The sequence below is a fragment of the Amblyraja radiata genome, chromosome 14, assembly GCF_010909765.2.
Source record: "Amblyraja radiata isolate CabotCenter1 chromosome 14, sAmbRad1.1.pri, whole genome shotgun sequence".
NCBI lineage: Eukaryota > Metazoa > Chordata > Chondrichthyes > Rajiformes > Rajidae > Amblyraja > Amblyraja radiata.
In genome coordinates, this window is record NC_045969.1 from 43417057 (window position 1) to 43445019 (window position 27963).

General features: G+C 44.5%; 1 protein-coding gene across 2 annotated transcripts; it reads left to right on the forward strand.

Annotated features, from left to right (window-relative positions):
- On the forward strand, positions 1-27350 carry LOC116980712 (golgin subfamily A member 5-like). 2 transcript variants are annotated; one of them, XM_033033183.1, is made up of 11 exons: positions 1-638; positions 7450-7629; positions 8949-9015; positions 10458-10633; positions 11829-12063; positions 15295-15415; positions 16885-16982; positions 20324-20458; positions 21369-21534; positions 24433-24669; positions 26640-27350. In XM_033033183.1, the coding sequence occupies exons 1-11, from the start codon at positions 15-17 to the stop codon at positions 26695-26697; spliced, it is 2097 nt and encodes a 698-aa protein (XP_032889074.1). In that variant the 5' UTR covers positions 1-14; the 3' UTR covers positions 26698-27350. The 2 variants fall into 2 exon arrangements, with proteins under 2 accessions (XP_032889074.1, XP_032889075.1); XM_033033184.1 differs by lacking the exon at positions 1-638 and adding an exon at positions 2941-3161.
- The last annotated feature ends 613 nt before the right edge of the window (positions 27351-27963 follow it).

The window sequence follows — 27963 nt, forward strand, 5'->3', positions numbered from 1 at the left end:
AGAAGGTGGACAACATGGAACCGCGGCAGAGCGCTCTGGTGGACAACGTCTCTCTGTTGCACAGTTTTCATTCAGTACAAGATGAACCTTCATTTCCTGGCAGTGCAGAAGGAGTGAAAAATCATTCATCAAGCATGCCCTGTATACGCCAAGGCAGTGGTGGGGAACGCGCGGATGCAGGGCAGTTACAAGCTGACGGAGATATTGTGGAGGATCTTATAGGTGACGAGCTGGACGGTAAATCCTCTTGCGGGTATCGCTCGCTAATTGATCCTGGAGATACCACGACTATGGATCATGAACAAGTTCACGATGCCCCTAATGGAACGATTTCTTGCCCAATTTTTACCTCCCCCGGGGAATTGCAGTCAGAACCTCTCCACACGGGAAAGCACAAAGAAGTTTGTCAGTTGCAGCCTCTGCCTTCCAGTGAGAACCTCAGTCAGTCAATGTCTACCAAGTCCGTGAGTACAGAATCCAGTACCTCTTCCGTAGTGTCGTCTGGGGCATTGCCATCTTCCGCCTCCTATATACCAGTGGACTGCAGAAGCGTGAGGTCGGAAGAACCAAGACATTGTGCAGAGCCCAGCAATTCAAACAGGCATGGGTTAAAGCAGGATACCGCTGATATATCTGAGGTGAGCCAAACCATTAGCATTGAACCCTTTGCAGAAACAGTTCTATACAGAAACAGTCCTTCACGCAAACCAACACCCCTTCCATTGATGGAGACGATGGAGTCCTTTCCATTGACACCATCTACACTCAACATGATTACAATCAAGCCATCCACAGTGTACAGATAAATATGAAATGTACAACATTTACTGCAAGATAATGTCCAGTAACGTCCAATTAAAGATAGTTCAAATGTCTCCAATGAGGTAGATGGGAGCACTCTACCGGATGAGAGGACCATTCAGTTGCCTAGTAACAGATGGAAAGAAACATGTCCCTGAATCTGGAAGTATGTGTCTACAAACCTCTGTACTTCTTGCCTGATGCGAGAGTGACTGGTGTGGGACTGATCCTTGTTTATGCTGGTGGCATTGTCGAGGCAGCATGAAGAGTAGATGGAATCAATGAAAGGTTGGTTTGTGTGATGGTCTGGACTACCTCCACAACTCTGTGTGATATCTTGTGGTCCTGGAGGGAGCTGTCCCCAAAGAATGTTAGTAAAATGCTTCATACAGTGCATCGGTGGAAGTTGGCAAGGATTGTTAGAGACATGCCAAACTTCCTAAGCATTTCAAGGAAGTAGAGGCATTAGTGTGCTTTCCTGGCCATAACGTCGATGTGTCTGGTCCAGCACAAATTGCTGGTGATATTTATTCCTAGGAACTTGAAACTGTCGACCATCTCTACTTCAGCACCTTAAATATATTTGTTGTGCGTTCTGCTTTACTTCCTGAAGTTGATCACTATCTCCTTTGTCTTGCTGACACTGAGGGAGAGGTTGTTGTCTTCGTACCAGGCTAAAGGTTCTCAGTCTCCTTTCTGTACTCTGTCTCGTTATTATTTGATATCCGGCCCTCTGCAGTGGAGTTGTCTGCAAACTTGTAAATTCTGGTGTGATGCTCTGATTGTGTAAGAAAGTGTCTATTGGCCTTCGCCTTCCCCTCCACCACTCCAAAACATGTGCAATGTCACCCTGCTGAAACAAGGAACTGCAGATGCTTGTTTACAAAAAAAAAGACTCAAAGTGCTGGTCAGGCAGTCCGAGTTCGAGGCCCAACCCAAAACGTAAGCTTTAGACTTTAGAGATACAGTTTGGAAACAGGCCCTTCGGCCCATCGAGTCCATGCTGACCAGCAATCACCCCATACACTTGCACTGCCCTACACACTAGGGACAATTTACAATTTACAGAAGCCAATTAACTGACACACCTGTAAGTCTTTGGAGTGTGGGCTGAAACCGGAGTACCGTTTCTGTACAGACAGCAGCCTTAGTCAGGATTGAACCCAGATCTCTGGTCCTGTAAGCTGCAACTCTACCGCTGCTCCGCTGTGCCGCTATCCATGTCCTCCAGAGATGCTGACTGACCCGCTGAGTTACTCCAGCACTTTGTATCTTGCGATGCCAACCATTTGTTTAAAGCTTGAATCCAGTAAGGAATATTGGATGTGTAGACAAGGCTGGGGAACAGTAATTGTATTTGAGTTCCTGTTCCACTGGAGATGTGAAGTCCACGAGGCTGTAACACCACTTGCCTACAGGTGATACAGGCATCACTTCACCCATCAATTGCAAGCTGCCTGGACTAATATCCTAGGTACACAAAAAAGCTGGAGAAACTCAGCGGGTGCAGCAGCATCTATGGAGCGAAGGAAAAAGGCAACGTTTCGGGCCGAACCCCTTCTTCAGACTGATGGACTAATATCCTGTTGCTGATCTATTCAGCAGTAAGGACAATGTGAGATGGAAACTTGGTGATTGTATGGTGTGTTTCTGGTTTAACAATATTATTGGGAATCAAGCTTTTAAATGTAACATTGTTTAGATTGAACCCAAGTGAAAAATCTTGGACAAACGATTTTTTAGTCTGATGTGTGAAGGGTCTCGTTCCTGCAATGTCACATATTCCTTTCCACCAGAGATGCCGCCTGTCCCACTGAGTTACTCCAACATTTTGTGTCTATCTTCGGTGTAAACCAGCATTTGCAGTTCCTTTTTTACACTATTTTTTTTGCATGTGAATATTAAACCTTGCAGTTTGTCACCGACATGATCCGCAGACATGACTGGCTATGGTTCGAGGAACATTGTAAGTTATTTCTTTATTAGCAAATAACATGCTTCTTTCTGCATGAAAATGACGGGTCTGAAACAGGTCTGTTGCGAGCTGCTGCCGTAGGTGCTTGAGTCAAAATTAAGCGGGGTCGTTGCCATTGAACGGCGCTTGTTTCTGAGCATTGGTTGCGATGCAGCGTGGCGAAAACCGCTTGTTGTTAAGGTGCGTATTGGCAGCGGCAAGGCCAGGGTCGGAATTGTCAAGGAGACATGAATTAACATGAGAGAGAGGGAGAGGCCCCGTCCCTGTGTGCAGGCACCGTGAAGTGGATGGAGGGAGTCTCGCTGCTGCTGCTGCCACCACCAGCTCTGTGATTGTGTTTGCTGTTAACTCGCTGCACGTTGCATCAAGCGATTTAGAAATGAAGGTAAGTGAAGGAACTGGTGTCAGTGAGCCGGGAGCATCACCATTTTAAATGGCGTGTGTTGCAAAGGCGGAGATGTGGTGTTGTGGTGCCTACAGGCAGCGTGTGTTACAAGCTCTTTGTTGTGGTGCTGAGGCTGGAGGTGGCAAGGCGCTCACTCACACGTTGGCAAGCGGCGTCGGGGTTGTTCCTGATCTTTTCACACTGGCAAACATTTGAAGGTGGGTTGCGAGCAGAGCCCCGTTAACGGGAAGCGGGCAGGATATGTAGGAAAGAAGTGCAGACTTTGGTTTACACGAAGATACACATTAACAGATACAGCTACTGTATGTATATATATTTACTGTTCCATTATTGTATGTTGGCTCTTCTGGGTGAGATGCTAACTACATTTCGTTGTCTCTGTACTTGTACACTGCACAATGACAATAAAGTTTGAATCTGAATCTAAAATGCTGAAGTAACTCAGGGTCAGGCAGCATCTATAGAGAAATGGGAACATGTGACTTTTCAGGTCGAGACTCTTCTTCAGACTGAGGGTCAGGGAAGGGGGAAACTAGAGGTATGAAAAGGTACAGACCAAATCCGAGCCGGCACCGATAGCCAAGGCGCCCACATCGTCCTCGCTTCTCCATTAACCGCGCACTAACGTTGGGAACATTGTCGACACTGAGCACCCTTGTGTAGATGTAATACCTGGCAAAGTTACTCAAAACAACCCATTTCAGGGTGGTGCGGTGGCAGTGAGTGGGTTAAGGCTTCTGCAATTGTGTGGAATAACTTTGAACAGAGAATAACAAGGGTGTGGGGGATGATTGCAATAACTGTAGATTACAACAGCAATAAATATGCGCTGAGAAATGACTAAATGAAATGTGAAAACAAAATGACACCTTGTTGTGGCAGGGGCAGTTTATCCAGATATAGTCAAGAGTGTTTTATTGTCATGTGTCCCAGATAGAACAATGATATGGGCCCTAAATGCTGGATTAATTTAGCTGGTCAGGCAGCATCTCTGCCTGAACATCGATAGGTGACGTTTCATGTTAGGTCCCTTCTTCAGAAAATGCCATGGTATAGAAGGTCATGGTGAGAAATGTGCTTAACCTGGAGTCAAACTTTGTGGGCAGTTGTTTCCAGAGCTTCCCCTTGCACATTAGACCTTGGCTACAGGTGTCATTGTATTTTGGAAAGATCAGTCAAAGTGAAGTTGTACACAAAAAGCTGGAGTAACTCAGCGGGCCAGGCAGCATCTCTGCGGAGAAGGAATAGGTGACATTTCGGGTCGAGACCCTTCTTCAGTCTGAGGTGGGTAACGACTTAGAAAATTGCCTCAACACCAGCAGGTGAGGCATCATCTGTGGTAACAGAAGCAGGACGTTACTTTAGTGGAAGAGCCTTCACGTACCTTAGGTAAATTCAAGATGCCACAGTGTGGAACTGGTGGAATTGGCAATCACATGCACGGTGATTGTAGACGTTACAAGTCCTAGAATATTCAAGTGGCCTGAGGATAGTGTTGCATTGAATTGGCATTTAATGTTTTCAGGTATGCGTCGTGTGTGGAGTTGAGGCTGTGAACGATGGTGGAGGTCTTCTGATCAGAGGGCTGGAGCAGACGCGATTGACAGTGTTGCGGTTTAACCATCAGAGGCCTTCGGGTGATGGGATGGTGATCTGGGTGATCGACGGATTGTGTTGGTCCCATTCGTGGGTGGGGAGGTGGTATTGAAGGGAAGTTTTACTTTAGTGGAATACCAGTATCTGGTACAAGTGCAGCATCAATGTCACAGGTAGACACCAAGTGCTGGAGTAACTCAGCTGGTCAGGCAGCATCTCTGGAGAACATGGATAGTTGATGTTTCAGATTGGAACTCTTCTTCAGTCTGGACTGAAGAGGGACTCTTCAGGGGGGGATCCTATAAAAAATTACAAAATTCTTAAGGGGTTGGACAGGCTAGATGCAGGAAGATTATTCCCGATGTTGGGGCAGTCCAGAACAGGGGGTCACAGTTTAAGGATAAGAGGGAAGTCTTTTAGGACCGAGATGAGAAAATCATTTTTTACACAGAGTGGTGAATCTATGGAATTCTCTGCCACAGAAGGTAGTTGAGGCCAGTTCATTGGCTATATTTAAGAGGGAGTTAGATGTGGCCCTTGTGGCTAAAGGGATCAGGGGGTATGGAGAGACGGCAGGTACAGGATACTGAGTTGGATGATCAGCCATGATCATATTGAATGGCGGTGCAGGCTCGAAGGGCCGAATTAACCTACTCCTGCACCTATTTTCTATGTTTCAATGTTTCTATGACTCCATCCTGAAATGTCTCCAGATATGTTACTCCAGCACTTTGTGAGCTTTTTTTGTAAACCAGCATTTGCAGTTCCTTGTTTCTACATTTGTAAAGTTATTAACTGGCCTGCTCAACATTTATGGAATGATATTGATAATGAGCATTGATGTTGTTGGAAGAATATGAGCCAGGGCTTTGTATGGAGGCATAAATCCTGGGTATTTTGGTACAAGTGTGAACCTCATGTACGTAGCATCAGAGACACAGCAAGAGCAAAACCTACGATCAACTGCGATTCTGGAGAGATTTTAAAATCAAATTGATCAGCTGGAACATTAAGGAAAATGCCGAGCAAGTAGCATAAGGTTTTAATCAAAATTCGTGGTCCAAGAAGTGATGAATGCATGAAGAGCGAGGACTGGAGCAGGTATGGATTGGAGGTATTATGGTGAACCATCTCAGACAGGATGGGTGAGGGGAGGCATTTGGATGTTGGACCGGATGGTGGCGTGGAAGACTGTCAGAATGTCATGATCCCATTCAAGGTTGGAGAGTAGTACTGAAGGGAAGATTTTAACAATGGCTCAATTCAGTTTTATTGTCACGTGTACCGGCCGTGGTACAGTGAAAAAGCATTTGTTGTGTATTAACTGGTCAGTGGAAAGACAATACATGATTACAATCGAGCCGTTCATAATAAGGGAATAACATTTAGTGCAAGGTAAAGCCAGTAAAGTACGATCAAAGGTAGTCCGAGGGTCACCAATGAGATAGATAGTAGCTCAGGACTGCTCTCTAGTTGTTGGTAGGATGATTCAGTTGCCTGATCTTCTTCTTCTTATCGAGTCCATACACAAGATTAGAAGTTGTTCAGCCAGAGCTGAACACACCTCTCGGCATCTGCACAATGGTGTCTGTCTTGCGCTTCTTGTGCGTGGTGGTGGAAAGATTGGTTGAAACAGGGCCGCGGCGTGAACGCTCTTTCCTTGGATGATTCAGTTGCCTGATAACAGCTGGGAAGAAACCGTCCCTGAATCTGGAGGTGTGTGTTTTCACCTGATGGGAGAGGGGAGTAGAGGGAGTGGCTGGGGTGCAACTCGTCATTGATAATGTTGGTGGCCTTGCCGAGGAAGCGTGAGGTATGAATGGAGTCAATAGAAGGGAGGTTGCTTTGTGTTGGAAGGAATTGCAGATGCTGATTAAAACCAAAGATAGACACAAAATGCTGGAGTAACTCAGGCAGTATTTCTGGAGAGAAGGAATGGGTGACGTTCTGAAGAAGGGTCTCGATCCGAAACGTCACCCATTCCTTCTCTCCAGGTTGGTTTGTGTGTTGTTCTGGGCTGCATCCACAATTTGCTGCAATTTCTTGTGGTTTTGGATGGAGCTGTTCCCAAACCATGCTGTGATGCATCTTGATAAAATGCTTTAAACTGGGCGAAATGGACGTTACTGGGTCTCTCTTGTGTAAGTGCAGCATAAATGTCGCAGCTTGGATCCTATGATGCTTGAGAAGGAGTGATGTATAAAGGCAAGCCACTCCTGAATTCGTTGAGGGCAGATTGACAGTTGATTCACATTGTTCCCGTTTAATTCTGATCAATTGCGCTGAATTGAACAACATCTGTTCTTTTCAAAGTCAAAGTGGGTTCTGTAAATTGGAGATAATAGCAGGAAATGTTTGACAAAGGATAGAGAAGGTATTGTGTGTTAACAAATGTACATCCTTGGAGGTGAGTGCATCATGTTGATAAATTTAAAGAGCAACACAAAGTGCTGGAGTCACCCTGCGGTTCAGGTCGCATCACTGGAGAACGTGGATTGATGATGTTTTGGGCAGAAGAATGGTCCTGAACTGAAACGTCACTCATCCATGTTCTCCAGAGATGCTGTCTGACCCACTGAGTTACTCCAGCAGTTTGTGTTTTTTTTTTGTAAACCAGCATCAGCAATTCCTTGTATCCACATGTTGATCAATGTAGCTTGTTTGTGTTCAGGGCACGGGCATGGGGGGAAGCAGGGAGAATCGAGTGGCCCTCCTGCAAGCTCTACCGGCCGAGAAAGATGAAGACGTCAGTCAGATCAGGGAAGAACTAATGAAACGGAAGCTCATGAACCAGCAACTACTCAAAGAACAGTGCCTGGTGATGTCTATGAATAACAGACTTCATAAAGAGGTAATTTTTTTAATCCAAGCACAAAAAATATTTTGTATGATTAGTTTAGAGATACAGTGCAGAAACAGGCTCTTCAGCCCACCGAGTCCACTCCAACCAGTTATCCCCACACACTTAGCACTATCCTACACAATAGGGAAAATGTACAATTTTACCGAAGCTAAATAACATATAAACCTGTACACAGGGAGAATGTACAAACTCCATACAGAGGGCACCCGTAGTCAGGATCGGACCTGGGACTCTGGCGCTGTAAGGCAGCAACTCTACCACTGTACCACCCTGCCACCCTTGGTTCTCGGTGCACTGCAGGGAATGGCTGTCTTCTCCATTTCAAGAAGGAGCTCTCTTGGTTTCAATGAATAAACAACGGTGTAAATGGTGACACTTGAAACCGCTGATGCTGGAAACTTGAGCAAATAACTGTGCTGGAGGAATTCAGAGGGTATCCAGCACTTTGTTCATTGATCATGATATAATTGTATGTTTAAGTTAGGTTCAAAAGTTAAGAAAGTGTAATACTGTCACTGGCAGCTTCTGATTGTTCACAAATAAATTACGACACAGCCATATTGGGAATATGTATAACTTGTGCTGCACCTGAAGTCTGCCTTTTGACTCAGTCACTTGTTGATCTGCTTTGCCAAGCAACATGATGGGCACCTAAGCTTCATGAATGTCGCAGCTCAACGATCGTTTCGCTGAAGATCTTCGCTCAGTCCGCCTACGTCTACGCGATCTCCTGGTTGCTAAACACCTTAACTCCCCCTCCCATTCCCACACTGACCTTTCTGTCCTGAGCCTCCTCCACTGTCAGAGTGAGGCCCAACTCAAATTGGAGGAACAGCACCTCATATTTCACTTGGGCAGCTTACAATCCAACGGTATGAATATTGATTTCTCTAACTTCAGGTAATCTTTGCTTTCCCTCTCTCCATCCCTCCCCCACCCTAGTTCTCCAACTACTTTCACTGTCCTCCTGATTAATTTTACTGATTGTATGCCTCGTTGTCACCTTCTCCCTCAGCAATCAATGAACCATTTCTTGAGCATCGTCTGCCTTAATCTTCCGTTTTCACGCCATACCCTACCATATCTCTAGTCCCTCACCTCTGACTCTCAGGGCCTCGGATGTGATTTTCTACTAAGGAATAGGTGACGTTTCGGGTCGAGACCCTTCTTCAGACATTAGGGAAATGTAATTGTTTAATTTGCAATTTGTAGGAAATACTTAAACCATTATTGTTGTAAAAGACAAAGCCAATGTATTCCTGCAAAGTGTTGTGTTAAAGATGTTCCCAATCTCTCACTGTCATTAGAGCAATGAAGCTGGAGGAGTTGCATTTCACACCAACATGGGAGTACCAGTGCTGCATCAACACATAGGTGAGTAAGCCATGGGTGTAGCTGGAAGGGACAGGTAGATGAGTGGTCAGTAAGGTTCGTGAACAATTATAAAAGGGAAGGTGGAAAATAATAAAGAGAAACAGCAAATAGAGGAATAACATCGCAAGAGTCATCAGACACAATCATTTATTAACAACGCAGCTGCTTTATGCTTTAGAGATACAGCGTGGAAACAGGCCCTTCAGCCCACCGAGTCCACGCCGACCAGCGATCACACCTAAATTAACATTATCCTACACACTAGCGACAATTTACCTAAGCCAATTAACCAACAAACTTGTACGTCTTTTGAGTGTGGGAGGAAATCGGAGCACCCAGAGGAAACCCCCGTGGTCACAGGCCAGACATACAAACTACGTACAGACAGCACTCACAGTCTAGATCAAACCCAGGTCTCTGGCACTGTAAGGCAGCAACTCTACCGCTGCACCACTTTAACTGAAGGTGGCCATTGAAAATTGAACAGCAATGTTTCAGTCACACATATAATGATGCTCGATTAAACAATATTACATGTAGTCTTAAGTATTTTTAACTTGCAGTACCTAAAATAAATTTAACACCCTTTATTTTTGTTTTAATTTCTACAGGGGTGTGAGGGTAAAATCTTAGTGAGAGTCTTAACTCTAGCCCTAACCTCTTTTCCCCATTGACACAATTGTTTTTATAATGCGAGTATCTTTAGGAATGCAACCATTGCCTTCTTGCAGAGCTACATGTGTATCCTGACAACAAGGTGCTGTTACAATGCATGTGATACACAAATATTGCATGTTATATACAAGGTTTGATACTCAATCCTCAAAGATAAAGAATGGTCGTATCCTTTTCTCCCTCAGATCTTATCAATTTATCCTACCCATACATTCATTTTGAATGTGAAATAATGTTTAAAAGACCGATTTGGACTTTTACCAATTGCCTTCAAGAGAGTAATTGTTGATTGATGCATGATCAATGCTAATGCAATGCTATTAAACTGGAGTCATTCAGGTCTATTGTTGCATTAGATCAACATAAATAGCTCTGAATGACCCTGACAAACAAAACATAGATTCTTGCAAGTCTTCGCAGTGTTTGCCTTTTGATTTTCTCTTGTTTTTAATTATCTCATACCAATAAAACAACTACTGCTTGTTTCTCAACAAGCACGAATGAAGCCATCAGTATTTTTCAGGTGATGGTCCTTTAAAAAAATCAACTGCAAAGTTGGTCCAGAGGCAGGAATCAAAATTATTCACTGGAAACTAAGTTTCTAGTTCCCAAACTAAGTTTCTCGTTTCTATCCTTTCTAGTTCACAAAGGCAAATTTGTGAAAGATTGTTCATAATAAGAGTATGAATGCTGACAGCTTTCTGCTTTTTAGGGCTGATGTGTTATTTTTCCACAGCAAGGTTTCACTAAACTCTTTCCTTCTGCAGAGCATCTTAAGTGTCACCTCACTTATCTTCAAGATGCCAATGACAGCACCATCAATGAACTCACCAAGGCTGATGAGGAAATCTCCCAACTCAGAGGAGAGATAGCTGAGCTGAGAGCCAAACACACAGAAGAGCTACAAGCAGTCAAGGAAGAGAGTGACTACTTCAAAACTAAGGTGTTCATCTTAGAATAATAGCTTTGTTTATTGAATTAGGTCTATCATAGATAGCTTGCTGGAAATCACAGCCCTGTTACTGCCACTGGCATGAACTGCACATTATTTTCGACTGGAAACTAAACCAAAGGGCGGCACGGTGGCGCAGCGACAGAGTTGCTACCTCACAGCTCCAGCGACCCAGGTTCGATCCTGACTACAGATGCTGTCTGTACTGAGTTTGTAAGCTCTCCCCGTGACCCCTTGGGTTGTTCCTGGGTCCTCTGGTTTCCTCCCACACTCCAAAGAAGGACAGGTTTGTAAGTTAAAGTAAAAGTTGTGAATTGTCCCAAGTGCTAGTGTACAGGAATCACTGTTTGGCACGGACTCGATGGGCCGAAGGGTCAGTTTCTGCCCTGTATCTCGAAACTAAACTAAAACTAAAGTTATCCCACCTTCAAATCGATGACATTATTTCCACCAGAACTAATTTTCATAGAATATTCTACTGCCCAATTTGTTTCATTCCCCGCCCTTCCCCCTGCCCAAGCCATACTTTTATAACTGTCCACGAGCACCCAAGAACACTCGTCAAGGCAACAACCAATTTACTAACACCCGCAGTGAAGTAATGTACACACCATTTCATCACAGTGACTACAATAATGTCTGTAATTGCATTTTTAAAAACTTTTTGTTTAGTTGCAACGTGTTGAAATACCCATTGCATATAAATTAATTTCTCGAAATAATAACCATGTGAATGTATCTGGCATTTTCTCAGAGGTAACATACGCACACAGTGACCAAGCCTTGAAACGAAATGTGACAGTTTTAGACATTCAAAAAGCACAAAGAAAATGGTTTGTAATGGTGGTGGTCAAATCATGAAACAATAAATAAAATTATATAACCCAAATAATCCCAGATTTCAAAAGACGATGAACTCGGTCGAATGCAGCAAATTAATATCTTGATAGCTGCAAAGATTAATCAATAAAAATCAATGATAAACATTGATGGATATTATTGCATCAATAAGTAAAATGCAAGCATTTGTCACTCATCAACAATTTTAGAAAATCCATTCAGAACAGCAATATATCTTTTTTAGGTTAAATTGACTTGTGTTTCATTCACTCACTTTCAATGACTGAGATATCAATACAAACTTGATCAACGCCTCTCCGATGTCCTTTGCTTCCATCATTCACAGTTTACCAGACTGTATTGTGACGCATCCCAGAACACCGCAAAGAGCAACACAGACGACTTGCTGGAACAAATCCAACAATTGAGAACTGAGTCCCGCAAACTCAGGGAAGTCATCCACAAACTAGATGAAGAAAACCATCAACTCAAAGAAATTCTATGGGATCTCAAGCAACAAGACAAATGGTTGTCAAAACAATTCAAAGGAAATAAGGGGGATGCAGAAATCACCAAAAAAGGTACGTCAAAAATTGAGATGCCAGAACTTCAATTCTATCCTAATTTACATTTTACGATAAATCAGACAAAAGGCACAAGATGTATGTTGTGTGTAAAACTGAACCTTTGGGTTCAATGGAGGGAGATATGACACTAGATCAATCAATGGCAGATAATCAACATTAACAATTTGTACAACAATTTGTTAGTTGCGATCAACAATGATTGACCATAAAAGTTCCCACCTTTTCTCTCTTCATGTATGGTTCCTGACCCACATTCTCTGCTCACATTTGTATGACAATATATTTTGGATGAAACCACACAATATTTCTAGTCTTAAAATACTAGCAATAAATAAAGCAATTTAAATAACCACCTCTTTATGAATACGACAAGCACAAAGAACATGAACTCGTTCATTTCTAAATCTCTACTCCTCCCATTGGTTTCCATCTTTCTTTTCTTTTAAAACTAATTTCCCCCATCCTCTCCCATAAGTAACGCACTTCCTAAGATTATAAGGCATAGGAACAGTATTAGGCCATTCAGCCCATCAAGTCTGTACCGATTGACTATTTACCCCTCTGAACCCCATTCACCTGCCCGTAACCTTTGACACCTTTACTAATTAAGAATCTATCAAACGCCATTTTAAAAATACCCAATGGCCCCCACAGCCAACCATGGCAATGAAATCCAGATTCCACAGAACCCTCTGGCTTGGAAATTCCTCCTTATATCCATTCTGAAGGTATGTTCTTTTATTCTGAGACTGTGCCCTCAGGTCCTAGACTCACCCACCAATGGAAACATCCACTCCACATTCACTCTATTTAGTCATTTCATTATTCGGTATGTTTCAATGAGATAACCCCTTCATTCTTCTAAACACCAGCGAGTACAGGCTTCAACACATTTGACTATTTCCTTACAACACTGATGACCATTCAGTCAGACTATTCCACTTCTCAATCGCATTCCCCAGCATATAATCCCTTGACTATACATGAACAACTTTTCCCCAAGTCTCCCACCACTTTTTGCTCCTGGTGGTAAATTAGCGGGCAAGCAACCAGGATTATTTTGCAGTTGCAGCTCACTAGACATTGTATACACACATTTAAAACTGTGCATCTGACATAACAGCTTTTAAGTTTGTTTGCAAGGCAGGCGTTAAAGTTCTCAGGATATTTATCCCAACATTATTTACTCTTAACATATGAAAACATCCCCATGCCTCTTCCGAGGCTCGGGCCGGTGCCAAGATGCTGCTGGTTCCGTCGGAAGAGCACATGGAACATCCGGGCTTCCTGACACAGGTGCCATTATGTAGAAACAAGGAACTGCAGATGCTGGTTTACACAAAAGGACACAAAGTAGGTCAGGCAGCATCTCTGGAGAAAAGGAGTAGGTGGCGTTTCTTCAGACAGACTACAAATTACCCATTCTCACCACCTCCTTCCAGAGGCCACGGTTTTGCTACATATTTGAATTCCCCCTTCAATAGTAACAGGAGGAGGGAGCCGTTGGAAACGAAGAATGCGAGGAGTGGGCCGGTAGGAGAGGGACCGGGGTATTGCCTCCAGCGCCTTCAAGGTTGGCTGCAGGAGGTAAACCCTCGGGACACAGGGGCAGTCGGGCGAGGAGAAGGATGTCAGGTCGTGGGCCTGCTGCAGCCTGGGGCCTTCCTGGATCGAGGGTGCTCCAGTGCTTCCAACAAGTGGACTTTGGACTTTTTGTAAACGGCACCAAAACATGGCGACTGTGCATCTGTGGGTTGAGCAAGAGAATTTCACTGTGCTGTGCATATGTCACAATAAAAAAAACATTGGACCATGTTTTTTCTTGCCCAGAAGGAAACTGGTTTCATCACTCACTGATATTTTTAGAGTTAGCGGTACTTTATCCACAGACCTGGAACATTAACTTGTCAGCCAAATGTCGTGGCACCAATAAGACCTTGCACAACCTAGTACCCATAGAATGAGGCATTGCCTCAAAAATAACGCTAGTATCATTAAAGTCTCACACCACCTTGGCCACCCTCTCATGCCACTCCTACCATTGAGGAGAAGGTACAGGAGTCTGAATAACGTGACCAACAGGTTCAATAATAGCTTCTTCCCAAAAATCATCAGGCTCTTCAACACTACACAACACTAACCTCAACTATGAACTGTGAACTGTCTTGGGTGCATTAAGGGCTTAGAGTGTTTTTGCTCTAGTATTGGGGTTATTAATCTATTACATTTTTTAAATCATATATTATCTATGTGCATTGTGTTTACAGATTTGCTATGGAGAATTTCATAGTTCCCTTTCTCGGTACATATTGCATTTAAACATTCTTGACTTTGAACAATGAATAATGAGTAATCAGTGCTAACACAGTCAACAACTTGCAACATTATATTCCAACTTCCAATTTTTTCATGGCAGTAATAGCTGACAATCCAACCATATTGGTGATTCCATTGAAAGAGTACCAGACATCAGTTCCAAGTTCCAGCATTGATGTTTGTAAATCTGTGCAGGATTTTCCACAGAACCCCAAGTTACTCTGCCTACATTTTTCTGACATTCTCCATTGTTCATTTGAATCCACCCTGTGCCTTGTTATTGCAAATTGACAATAAACACATTCATATCCTTCCAGTCCCTGTATATCCATGTGCCTCTTAAATGCCACTATTGTTTCATCCTCCACCACCACCACTTGCAATGTATTCCAGGCACCTAACACTCTGCGTGTGGGGAAAAAAAAAATTTGTCCCTCTCACCTTAAAATTATGCCCTCTGGTCCTTGACATTTCCACAGCTGGGGAAGAAGGATTGGACTGACTACCCCTTTTTTTAACTTGTATTTTAATGTTGCTTTTTTTACCTGCACTTTTTAAAACTATTTGTACTGTTTTTATCAGGAACTGGATTGTTTTTTTTATTGTTTTTATTTATGCGTGAAATGTTTAAGTTTTTATGTGTGATGCTCCGGTATTCCCTGGGAAACGTCTTCTCATTTTGCACTGTACAATTGTTGCTTTGCAAGATGACAATAAAAGGATGATAATGATAATCTATGCATCTCATAATTTTGTACACAGCTATCAGGTCTCTAACCCAACCTCCAGTGTCCAGAGAAAACAATCCACATTTTACAATTTTAAAACTCTGCCTCCGTGTAGTTCAATCTCCATTTACACTTGTTATCCTTTTCTATTCTGCTCTACTCATTCTCTTTGTATCCCTAGGCCACTGGACACTTTCAGGAACAAAGGCACAAGTGCGTAAGGGAGAGAGTGAGACTGTGTTGCAGAAAATGTCTTCTGTACCACCGTGCTTACACTCCATCTCCCCATCTTCACAGATCAGGTAGGAGCAGTAAGCACATAGTATGATATCTTGTTGTTCCCTACAGATTACTCTCTATTTGTAGCTGCAGATGGAGTACTGCTGGTGACCCCGTTCGAGGAAGGATGTGAAGGCTTTGGAGAGGGTACAGAAGAGATTTAGCAGAATGCTGACTAGATTACAGGGTATTAGCTACAAGGAGAGGTTAGGCAAATGGGGAGTGTGAAGGAAGGAACTACAGATGCTGGTTTAAACCGAAGATAGGCACAAAAAGCTGGAGTAACTCAGCGGGCCAGACAGCATCTCAGGAAAAAAGGAATAGGTGATGTTAAGGATCGAGACCCTTTGGTCTACAGAAGTGTCTCGACCCGAAACGTCACCTATTCCTTTTCTCCAGAGATGCTGTCTGACCAACTGAGTTACTCCGGCTTTTTGCGTCTAAGACAAATGGGGCTTATTTTCTCTGGACACTGGAGGTTGGGTTAGACCCCTGGTAAATGTGTACAAAATTATTTTTTTTGTTTCATCTGTGTATGTAAGTGCTCAGTTAAAATTACATTAAAGTAAATACTGAATACTGAATACTGAGATGCATAGATATGGTAGTAGGTCAGATTCTTCTTCCCCAGCTATGGAAATGTCAAGGACCAGAGGGCATAGTTTTAAGGTGAGAGGGGCAAAGTTCTTTTACACACACAGAGGGTAGTAGGTGCCTGAAATACACTGCCAGGCGCAGTGGTGGTGGCAGTGGTGGGGGAAGAAACAATAGTGGCATATAAGAGGCTTTTAGATCAGCACATGTATAGACAGGGATATGAATCACATAAAGACAGAGGAGATTAATCTTCGGCATGGACATTGTGGGTAATTATAGACAGATTCATGTGCAGTTGCTGGTTTACAAAACAAATATGCTGGAGTAACTCAGCGGGCCAGGCAGCATCTCTGGAGAACATGAATAGGGGACATTTTGGGTCGGGACCCTTCTTCAAACTGATTAATATCTGAAGAATGGTCTCGATAAAGGTCTCGACCTGAAATATCACCTATTCCTTTCATCCAGAGATGCTGTTACTCCACCTTTTTGTGTCTATCTTCCATTACCTATTCATGTTCTCCAGAGAAACTGCTTCAACTGGTGAGTTACTCCAGCACTCTGTGTCTTTTCCTGTGCTGTTCTATTTTCTATTCACTGAGAGTGTTAATTAGCACAAAGAGGTTGATGATTGGCAAGACCAAAATACTGGCTGTGATATCCAGATGCTAATAGAGTATAATTATATCAGCAGAGCACCAGGTAAAACCTGTGGGAGAGTTAATATATCACCTTAATACACGCACCGACTTTACTATTCTTCGAAGTCAGACTGTTGCGATGGTGTGCTCACACTGCAGCATAATGGGTCAAACATGTGGGTGATTAATATGGCCTATGAATTAAAATAAAACACAATAACCAACTATGTTCATTTGTTCTCAATAAATCACAGCTTTGAATATTTCAATATCGAAGACAAAAGTGGCCCAGTTAAATCAAACCAGCAAGAGAGTGTAATGACTTTCGATCAGCGACTGAGATCCTGTGAAGGTAAGTTGATGTTGCTCTCCATTACTTCCTCTGAATGTAAAATAAAACAGAACAGAATGCAAAATGCCGTTATATCAGATTAACTTCATCTGTACGTGCAGTGTCTGCATGCTGATGTAAATAAACAGACAATATTCTATCTATACAAAAAAAAGTTACAATTTGATATTGAACAGGTTCAAAGCTGCAGGGTCGAAGACATAGCAACCAGCTGCCACATCCCGGTAACTCAATGCAAGATTTCACAATGAGGGGGCAGCTTAAGTCCTCATAAGATTAAAAATTAACATTGAATTACTTTCAATTCTGACCAGTTTGATATACTGCTTTATTTTCCCGTTTCGACAGAGGTTTGTTTAGAAAGGAAGACACAAAGTGCTGGAGTAACCCAGTGGTCAGGCAGCATCTCTGGAGAAAAAGGATGGGTGACGTTTCAGGATGGGTCTGAAAAAGGGTCCCGACCTGAAATGTCATCCATCCTTCTTCTCCAGAGATGCTGCCTGACCCGCTAAGTTACTCTTACACTTTGCGTCTACCTAGGGATTTAGTTTAATTTAAAGATACAGCATGGAAACATGCCCACCAAGTCCATGCCGACCATCATCGCCCGTTCATACTATAATGTCCTGCTATCCCATTTCCTCATCCACTCCAGAGAGTCTAGGGACAATTTTACAGCGGCCAAATATCCTACAAACCCACAGGTATTTGAGGTGTGGGAAGAAACCAGAGCACATTGAGGAATGCCATGCAGTCACAGAAGTACATGAAAATTCCACTCAGACAGCACCCGAGGTCAACTGGGTGGCAATGCAAACTGTGAGGAGGATGCTATGAGAATGCAGGGTGACTTGGACAGGTTGGATGAGTGGGCAGATGCATGGCAGATGCAGTTTAATGTGGATAAATGTGAGGTTATCCACTTTGGTAGCAAAAACAGGAAGGCAGATTATTATCTAAATGGTGTCAAGTTCGGAAAAGGGGAAGTACAACGGGATCTGGGGGTCCTTGTTCATCAGTCTATGAAAGTAAGCATGCAGGTACAGCAGGCAGTGAACAAAGCGAATGGCATGTTGGCCTTCATAACAAGAGGAGTTGAGTATAGGAGATATGAGGTCCTTCTGCAGTTGTACAGGGCCCTAGTGAGACCACACCTGGAGTATTGTGTGCAGTTTTTGTCCTCTAATTTGAGGTTAGGACATTCTTGCTATTGAGGGAGTGCAGCGTAGGTTCACAGGTTAATTCCCGGGATGGCGGGAACGTCATATGCTGAGAGAATGGTGCGTCTGGGCTTGTATACTTTAGATGGATGAGAGTGGATCTTATTGAAACATATAAGATTATTAAGGTTTTGGGCATGCTAGAGGCAGGAAACATGTTCCCGATGTTGGGGGAGTCCAGAAGCAGGGGCCACAGTTTAAGAATAAGGGGTAAGGCATTTAGATTAGATTAGATCCTTTATTTGTCATTGAGACCTTACGGTCTGAACGGAATGTCGTTACCTGCAGCCATACATACAATAATACAATAATAAACAACAGAACAGACAGTAAACACAAATTAACATCCACCACAGTGAGTCCACCAAGCACCTCCTCACTGTGATGGAGGCAAAAATCTTAGGGCTGCTGTCTCTTCCCTCCTCTTCTCCCTCTGCGCTGAGGCGATACCCCACCGGGCGATGGTAAATCAGTCCCGCGGTTCACCGAGCTCCGCGAACGGGCCGGTTCAAACACCGCGGCCCGGGGTGGTCGAAGCTGCCGCCTCCAGCCCAGTGGACACAGCTGTTGACGACGTTGTCCACTGGCCCGCGGCCGAACCCCGGACTCAGGCTGCCGCCGCCAGAACGCCGTCTCAGCCACCGGAGCACCGTTCCAGCCCCGATCCGGGTCACCCTCACGTGAGCCAAGATGAGGAAACACTTTTTCACAGAGAATTGTGAGTCTGTGCAATCCTCTGCCTCAGAGGGCGGTGGAGGCTGGTTCTCTGGATACATTCACGAGAGAGTTTGATAGGGCTCTTAAAGATAGTTAGTGGATATGGGGAGAAGGCAGGAATGGGGCACTGATTGTGGATGATCAGCCATGATCACATTGAATGGCAGTGCTGGCTTGAAGGGCCGAATGGCCTTCTCCTGCGCCTATTGTCTATTGTCATAATTGAACCTGGATCTCTGAAACAGTGAGGCAGCAGCTCTACCAGCGGCCCCGTTGTGCCACCTGGTTCATTAAGGTGTACGTGGCAAACCAATTACTTTTGAAATGCAGGCCCTGTTACACTGCCTTAAACAGCAGCTAAATACCACAAACCAAGCTTCCGAAAATAATGCCACCCAAATGCCTAGAGAATTTCTTTCCATAACATTAGATGTCGGGTAACCACTAGTGTGAACATCAGTCATCTCTTGCCGAATACTGTTCAGCACAATACCTGAGCTTCTGGAAGGGATGCCCTTGATTTAATGTTTCATTCACTAAAAAAAAATCACGTACAATAGGTCACTCCATGAAGTACAAAAATTATTTTCAACTCAACTAAAACCTTAAAACGGAAGATGTAGTCATTGTATTCTGCAATATTGCAAAAAAACATTATTGAAGAAGGGGCCCAACCTGCAACGTCACCTACCCATGCTCTCGTGACCCCTGGATTTACTCCAGAGCTTTGTGTTTAGTATTGCTATTTCTTGGTATCTATCAAAAACCGTACAATGATTCTGATGTCCATCGGCAATGCTCTATTTTCAAATTCATCCTCCACAAAATTAACAACACTTTCACCTTTTCATATTAATTAGGAGATGGTGACCTGTACATTGTTTGTCGGTTCATTTTAAATATCTCACCTTTATTGCATTCTGCTTATGTGGAACAAGTCTGGTGCCTTAGTGTGCAGGAATAAACGTCAGATACTGGTTTAAACCGAACATAGACACAAAAAACTGGAGTAACTCGGCGAGTCATACAGCATCACTGGAGAAAAGGAATAGGTGACGTTTTGGGTTGAGAAGAAGGGTATCGACCCAAAACGCCACCTATTTCTTTTCTCCAGAGATGCTGTCTGATCCGCTGAGTGACTCCAGCTTTTCGTGTCTATCTTCTGCTGCTTTAGTCTTTTGATCCATTCCAATAGTTCTTGAAGTGAGAGATTCTCTCAACGCAAGCAGAGATTCCCAATGCATGCTTCTGTATTCCAATCCTTACAGAAACTTCTAACGTGGTTTCCATCAAGTGTGCTGAAACCATTGTTCAGTTCACCCCTCAAAAGCATTACATCCATTTGCATTTTATTGAATATCCTGATAGCAACTCTCAGGCTGCTCTTTGACTTTCCACCCACAGATGTATGCGTGGAGAGATCTGCAAGTAGTTGTTCTTCAGATTCAATCGACAGCAACGACACCGAGGCTCTGCTGGCATCTTGCAACGACGTTACCGATGGTCAGCTTATTAATCCCAAGGTTCATCACGGTGAAGGTATTTGCTCCAATTACCTTTGCTAAAAGCAGACAGCACAATTGTATGGCCTCAGATGTGACTACGCTTTTTCATGGCATGCTGAGATCCTGACCTTCGGTGCTGTCTGCGTGGAGCTTGCACGTTCTCTCTGTGACCACGTGGGTTTCCTCTTGTCCTGAAGAAAATAGATGCAAATATGCAGTAACGTAGAAATATTGCGAACGGGTGATCGATGGTCAGCATGTACTCGGTGGGCTGAAGGGCCTGTTTCCATGCTGTAACTTTCAATCATATTCAGCCTGTCAGGCAGCATATATGTCTTAGTTTCTCTTTTTGTTTCATATTTTGAGTACCCGCAGTTATTTGACATTCCCCACTGCATTCTAATTTGTCAAGATGAATCAATCTCACGTTTGATCCTCCCAAAAAACACAAGTTCAATCATTCAAACTGATAATATACTGACACACTGACTGTAATCATCCTTCTCTCTCCTCATTTATCATTTAAAGCAACACAAAGATGCAGCAAACTGATATGGACATCAGTCCAGAACTCAAATAGACAGACTGGACACACTCAGTTATTCAAGATAGGAATGAAATATATATTAATACAGACTGCCACAAAATGAGGCAATTCTCAACCATAGGGCTCTGCAGATTGTGTAGGAAGGAGCACAGATGCTAGTAGTCTGAAGAAGGGTCTCAACCCGAAACGTCACCTATTCCTACTCGCCAGAGATGCTGTCTGCCCTGCTGAGTTACTCCATTTTGTATCTATCTTGTAATAAGTAACAGATTTATTTTCTCTCTCCGTGCAACCTTCCCCCACTCCCCACCCCCCCTCCTCCACCCCCCTCCCCCTCCTAACCCCACCCTCCACAACATCTCCCCTCCTCCCACCCCCTCCCCCACCACCCCTCCAGACAGTCTGCCAGAACTGGATAGATGGAGTGAAGATGACATGTCGTTTGTTCACCTAAACAATCCCCACCAACGGTTCCACCACGAGCACTGCTCCAGTTCACCTCTCTGCAAATCGTTAACTTCATCAGTTGGTTTCAGCAGCAGCTGCCTCACCAGGAAAACAAGGTTGGTCAGGAACACCGTTAAACAATTCAGGCAAAGAGGCCATTTACACACAGTGCAGTGGGACAACCTCCCCCTGTGATACTTCATCAATGTGAAGGAGATTGAGGAAAGTGGACGGAGGCTGACATTATCATCTCATGGTCCGCACCACCATGACCATTTCTCCTCCTCCTCGTTTCCTATTCCCATTCCTCATCGGGGAAGTAATTGCAAGACCGCTGGCCAAGATACATGAATCATTATTAGATTAGTTTAGTGATACAGCATGGAAACAGGCCCTTCGGCCCACCGTGTCTGTGCCGACCGGGCGATCCTCACACATTAACACTATCCTACTACACACTAGGGACAATGTTTACATTTACCAAGCCAATTTAGACATGGGTGAGATGGTGGGAGGGTGGCTAATGTTGTGCCTCTATTTAAGAAGAGATGCAAAAAAAAGACCTGGGAACTATAGACCAGCGAGGCTGACATCTGTGGCAGGAAACTTACTGGAGATGATTCTGAGGGATAAGATATACATGCGTTTGGACAAGCAGAACTTTTAAGGCAGCAATAGAGACATTTTTGATTAGAACCAGTGTCAAAGGTTATGGGGAAAAGGCAGGAAAATGGGATTAGGAGGCAGAAATCAGCCATGATTGAATGGCGGAGTAAACTCGATGGGCCGAATGGCCTAATTCTACTATAACTTGTGAATTGGCTTCATGGACTCGATGGGTTGAAGGGCCTGTTTTCATGCTGTATCTTTCAATCATATATGCTGCCTGACATGCTGAATGTGTCTTACAGTTGGAAGGAAGCAGAGGGTGGTGGAAGGGTGTTTCTCAGACTAGAGGCCTGTAACCAGTGGTGTGTCTCAGCGATCGGTGCTGGGCCCGCTGCAGTTTCTAGTTTATATCAATGATTTGGATGAGAATATATGAGGCATGATTAGTAAGTTTGCAGATGACAGTAAAGTAGGCGGTATTGTAGATAGTGAAAATGGTTATCAGGACCTTGATCAGCTGGGCAAGGTCTTCACAGTGAATGGCAAGACCATGGGGAGTGTTGTAGAACAGAGGGATCTTGGAGTGCAGGTACATCATCTCCTTGATACATGGTGGAGTGACATGGAGATAAAACAAGGCCCTTGGGACATTGGCTTGTCTCATCTCTCTCCACAACCACACCTCTGCTACAGCCACAGTCACTCAAGGCGTTCCCCAAGGCTCCGTACTCGGCCCCCTCCTCTTCATCATCTACATCCTCCCCCTTGGTCAGATACTCCGCCACTTCAACCTGGACTTCCACTGTTACGCTGATGACACCCAGATCTACCTTGGCACCAAATCCCCCCACAACCCCCCCCCCCCCCCCCCTCCCATATCAACTCCTGTTTGTCAGCTATAAAAACCTGGATGCAACATAATTTCCTCAAACTCAACAGCGATAAGACAGAATTCCTCCTCATAGGCTCCAAAGCCACACTCAGCAAAATCAATAACCCCACTCTCACCATCGACGGCACCACTGTCTCCCCATCTCCCCAGGCCCGCAACCTTGGCGTGATCTTTGACTCCACCCTCTCCCTTGAGCCTCACATCCGCCATGTCATTAAAACCTACTTCTTTCTCCTCCGCAACATCGCCAAACTCAGACCCTCTCTCACACCGCCCGCTGCTGAAAGACTCATCCATGCCTTCATCTCCTCCCGACTGGACTATTGCAACTCACTTCTCCTTGGCATCAGCTCCACCTACATCAACCGACTCCAACTGGTCCAGAACGCAGCCGCCCGACTCATCACCCACACCAAATCCTGGCATCACATCACTCCAGTCCTCAAACAACTTCACTGGCTTCCCATCTCCCACCGGATCACCTACAAAATCCTGATCCTCACCTACAAAGCCCTCCACCATCTGGCCCCCCCATATCTCACTGACCTCCTCTCCCCCTACCAACCCTCACGGTCCCTCAGATCCACATCAGCCGGTCTCCTCTCCATCCACAAGTCCAACCTCCGCAGTTTAGGGGACAGAGCCTTCTCCAGGGCAGTTCCCAGGCTCTGGAACTCCCTCCCCCAACTGATCCGCAATTCCGTGTCCCTCACCATCTTCCAGTCCCGCCTCAAGACCCATCTCTTCACCTCTGCCTATCCTTAGCCCCACGTCCCCCTCCCTTTTCATCTGTGCATTAATTGCATTATTATTGTGTTTTGCATTGAATTCTGTCTTTACTTTGTGTACTAGCCATGTCTCTACTATTTATTTCATTCCCCTGACATGTTTTTCCTCTACCTGCAAAATGTTTGTAAGGTGTCCTTGAGACTCTTGAAAGGCGCCCATAAATAAAATTTATTATTATTATTATTATTATTATTGGCCTTCACCAGTCAGGGTACTGAGCATTGAAGCGGTGACATTATGACAAGACGTTGGTGAGGCCGTACGTGGAGCAATGTGTTCAGATTTAGTCATCCTGCTGTCAGAAGGATGGGAAGATATCGTTAAGCAGTGCAGAGAAGTTGAACAAAGATGAAGCATGACGGGGAGAGGGTGAACCCTTCATCCATCCCTCCCACCCATCCACCCTCACACCACCCCAACACTCTTCCTTAATTTACTCGTTGGCACCCTCCCTCCGTAACACCGCAATTCTGTCCCGTCCTGGTATTTATTGTTTTGCCAGTTCCCAAACCCGAATTTATTGTCAACTACGTCAAGGTAGGTGGAGCAATCACATTGCCGATATTTCCACCCACATTACCCAAGAAACGTTAGATAGCCATCAGTGCCCATCCAGATAGGATCATCGAGTTGCCTCTCCTGCCAGAAGCTAAGCAACTCCAAATGGTGACTTTGGAATGGCCTTGAGCTGGGATCAGAAATGATATTGACTTTTCATTAACAGGGGCTTGGTCAACAAGGTGGTATTGCCCCGACGTCCGTTTGCTCCCAGAGGCATAGCAGATCTGAAACTGGGGCACCTCGTTAAGTTCTCTCGGCCTGCCGGAAAGATTGGCAAAGGAGTGATCAGGTACCGGGGCCACCTCCCTGGAAGGCAGGAGGCATATCTGGGCGTGGAACTGGAGGGCACTGAAGTTGGCCGGCACAACGGAACCTTTGAAGGAGTTCGTTATTTCACTTGGTAAGCTAAATATCTTGAGGTTGTGCATTGGTTTTACTGAAACTCTTGTCGTTCTCAAATGGATTTGTTGAAGGATGTAACCATGGTCATCACTTGCACAAAATATTAGCGAGTCTGAGGTTGCGAGAATGATTTGTTTCAGATTCCAAAAGCATTAACTCTGCTTAGACTTTGGATATTAGAGATACAGCGCGGAAACAGGCCCTTCAGGCCTGCTGACCAGTGATCACCCCATTTACTAACACTATCCTACACACTAGGAACAATTTGCAATTTGTACCGAAGCCAATTAGCCTACAAACCTGCACGTCTTTAGAGTGTGGGAGAAACTGGAACACCCATAGAAAACCCACGTGGTCACAGGGAGAACGTACAAACTGCACAAACTGCGCCCGTAGTCAGGATCGAACCCGGGTCCCTGGCACTGTGAGACCACTCGACCACTGTGCCGCCAGTTTCTCTTCCCTCGGGTGCAGTCGGGCCTCCTGATTATGTCCAAAGTTTTCTGTTTGCCTTTAGATTTCCAAGCAACTGCAGATGCTGGTTTACAAAGTGCTACAGTAACTCAGCAGGTCATGCAGCATCTCTGGAGGACATGGATAGGCACCGTTTCCGTTATGGACCCTCCTTCAGACTGAATATAGTAGGGGGTAGAAAGAGGGAAGAGAGGTGGGGGCAGGACAGAGTCTGACAAGTGATAGGTGGATACAAGTTGATTGGCAGATGGGTGGACAAAGTCCAGAGATGAAAAGATGACAGAAGGGTATTATATCAGGAAAGAGGTGTGCAATCTAAAGCCAACGGGAGGGATACAAGTGGAAGGGGATGGGGTGGAAAGGGAAAGGGACAAGATAGTGGGAGAAAATGATCCTCCCAAGGGTGGGGCCACAAGGAGAGGGGGGGAGAAAAAGAGGGGATGTTGTTTTCAAAAGTTGGAAAATTAAATGAACCTACCAATGGGTTGAGCTACCCAAGCGGATTACGAGGTGCGGTTGCGCTATTTGCATGTGGCCTCACTCTGGCATTGGAGGAGACCCAGGACAGAAAACAATGGGAAAGGGAATTTAAATGGCTAACACTCGGAGATCCATCTGGCCTCGACACACCAAGCGCAAATGGTCATCTAGTCTATGCTTGGTCTCGCTGATGTAAAGGAGGCCACATCGGGACCATTGAAAGCAGCAGATGATCGAAATCCCACTGTATCCTTTGACAGACTTTTCCACTCTCCATAACTCCACCAAATTGTGCGTCATCTGCAAAGTTCGAACCTGGTAATTCGAGTTTCACTGTACTGTTCCTTAATTGGTACACGTGACAATAAACTAACCTTTGAATCTTTGAAAGTTACCAACCAGCCCGGGTCATTGATATATATATATATTTACAGACGACAACTGATTTTTCAAGCTCAGATTCGAGTCGGGGTGCGCGGCAGCCCGGGGCTGCTCTTAGTGTTGTTACCGGTTAGATCCCTCGAATTGTCAGAGCCGAGACATCACTGGGCCGCCGTGAAGAAGGGTGCAATGGTGCGGTGGGGGGGGGGGGTTCGGCAGCGGTCAGAATGGGACGGCTGCGGGTTATAACGTGCCATCGTTCCTCTCTCTCTCCCCATTCTCTCCCTTCTCTCTCTCCCCCCTCTTCTCTTCTCTATCCCTCCCCCCCAGCCACGGCTCCACCCCTCTCTCTCCTCGGGGAGACGCGGTGATCATTACAGGGAGGGCCAGTGCCTCCCCACTGATACTAGCCAGTGCCTCCCCAGCCATTGACCTCACCGCACGTCAGTGAGGTGTAGGAGTAGAAATGACACATATTGTTCTGCAACCTTCTCTGTTCATGGAACACAAAGGTCCTATTCCAAGGTGCAATCCAGTTGCATAAGCATGAACGATGGTCGCACAAATTATTGAAGGCATGAAGTTTAAATCAACTGACCCCAGCTGACCTACCATTTTCTCTTTTCTTCACAGTAAACTGAACAAAGGTGTGTTCGTTAACTTCAGTAAAGTTATCATGGCCTGGGAATAAAAAGAAGTTGGAACAAATAATTCTCATGGAAGACAAAAGAAAATTTCTAACATAAAATGACAATGAGATGAGTTTTGTTTGGAGAGAGACAAAAAAATCCCACACATGGTACCTGCTTCAATTGCAAACTTTATGGTTTATGCGTTCAATGTACTTAATGTTTGGCACTAATATTAACCTCAAACTTATCTAGTTGTTGACCAACATGTACCATTCTCTGCACTGTGTAGTCAACAGTCTCTGACAATCATGTCTGCAGTCCAATTGCACTTCCAGTATTTTCCACTTTGGAACTAATATATCCCCATTCTTAAACATTCACTATCACTACATAAGACCCAAACTGACATTCATAAACATTTAAAGACAGAATTGACAGCATTTGCTTTTGTTTCCCTTTTTAGATTTTCTTTGCTATACTTAAAATACATTTGTGAATATTAGCCCAGAAATTCCAGAGCTTGTCACTGACTGGCAATTAAGCACAAGTATGTCTTTGGTAAACCCACCATTCTCACACTGATCTCAAACAAGTCTGATCTTTAATGGTGATTTCCTTTACTCCTACAGCATTTTACATCGATTGAGGAGGGTTAGGGCAGAACAATTGTTTTTCCTTGAAAATACTGACAAAGGTCACTGCAAAAGCTGTTCTACATTCAGAAACTAATGAGTTTAAAATATTAAATGCCATGAATTATTCATGAGTATGAATGATTGCAGGTCTACCACTGATTTTCTGGCAACTAGTGGTCTGGCATCTTCTTTAATCCAGACAAAAATCACAAGAGCGCACTTGAAATGCTCCCTGGAAGTCCCCCAAAAATGTGGGGCCTGGGTCAGGTGAGGCTGTCGATCTAGACTTAATCGGGACTTCCGCAGCCGACTGGCAGGTTGAATTTGAACCCTGCGATTTGAGCCGGCAGATCCGTTCCCATAGCCGACCTCCTTGGCTGTATCTCGGCCCCTCGCGGGCCTAGGCGGACCGTTCCAGTACCGTTGGACTCCACTAAGAGGCCGTGACCTCGGTTGGTCTGGCAAAACGGATAAACCAGAAAAGCTCTGGAACCAAAGGTGCCAGAAAATCGGTGGTGGGCCTAAAATTAAAAACTAAAGTTTTAAAATAGCACAAAATCAACAGCATCTCAATTATTTGATTTACCAAACACTCGGAATGCTTTCTTTATAGCTTTTTCTCTCCTTATAAATGAATGGCTCTCACTGTTCCTGAGCCAGGTCAGAGCGTGTGAATTGTGTAGGAAGGAT

What these genes read in the sequence shown, in the direction of transcription:
- LOC116980712 (XM_033033183.1), top strand. Translation starts at nt 15, where the DNA reads ATGGAACCGCGGCAGAGCGCTCTGGTGGACAACGTCTCTCTGTTGCAC. An exon ending in GTGACTACTTCAAAACTAAG is followed by an intron (nt 10,634 to 11,828) that starts GTGTTCATCTTA and finishes CATCATTCACAG; the next exon opens with TTTACCAGACTGTATTGTGA. An exon ending in TGCCTCACCAGGAAAACAAG is followed by an intron (nt 21,535 to 24,432) that starts GTTGGTCAGGAA and finishes TTTCATTAACAG; the next exon opens with GGGCTTGGTCAACAAGGTGG.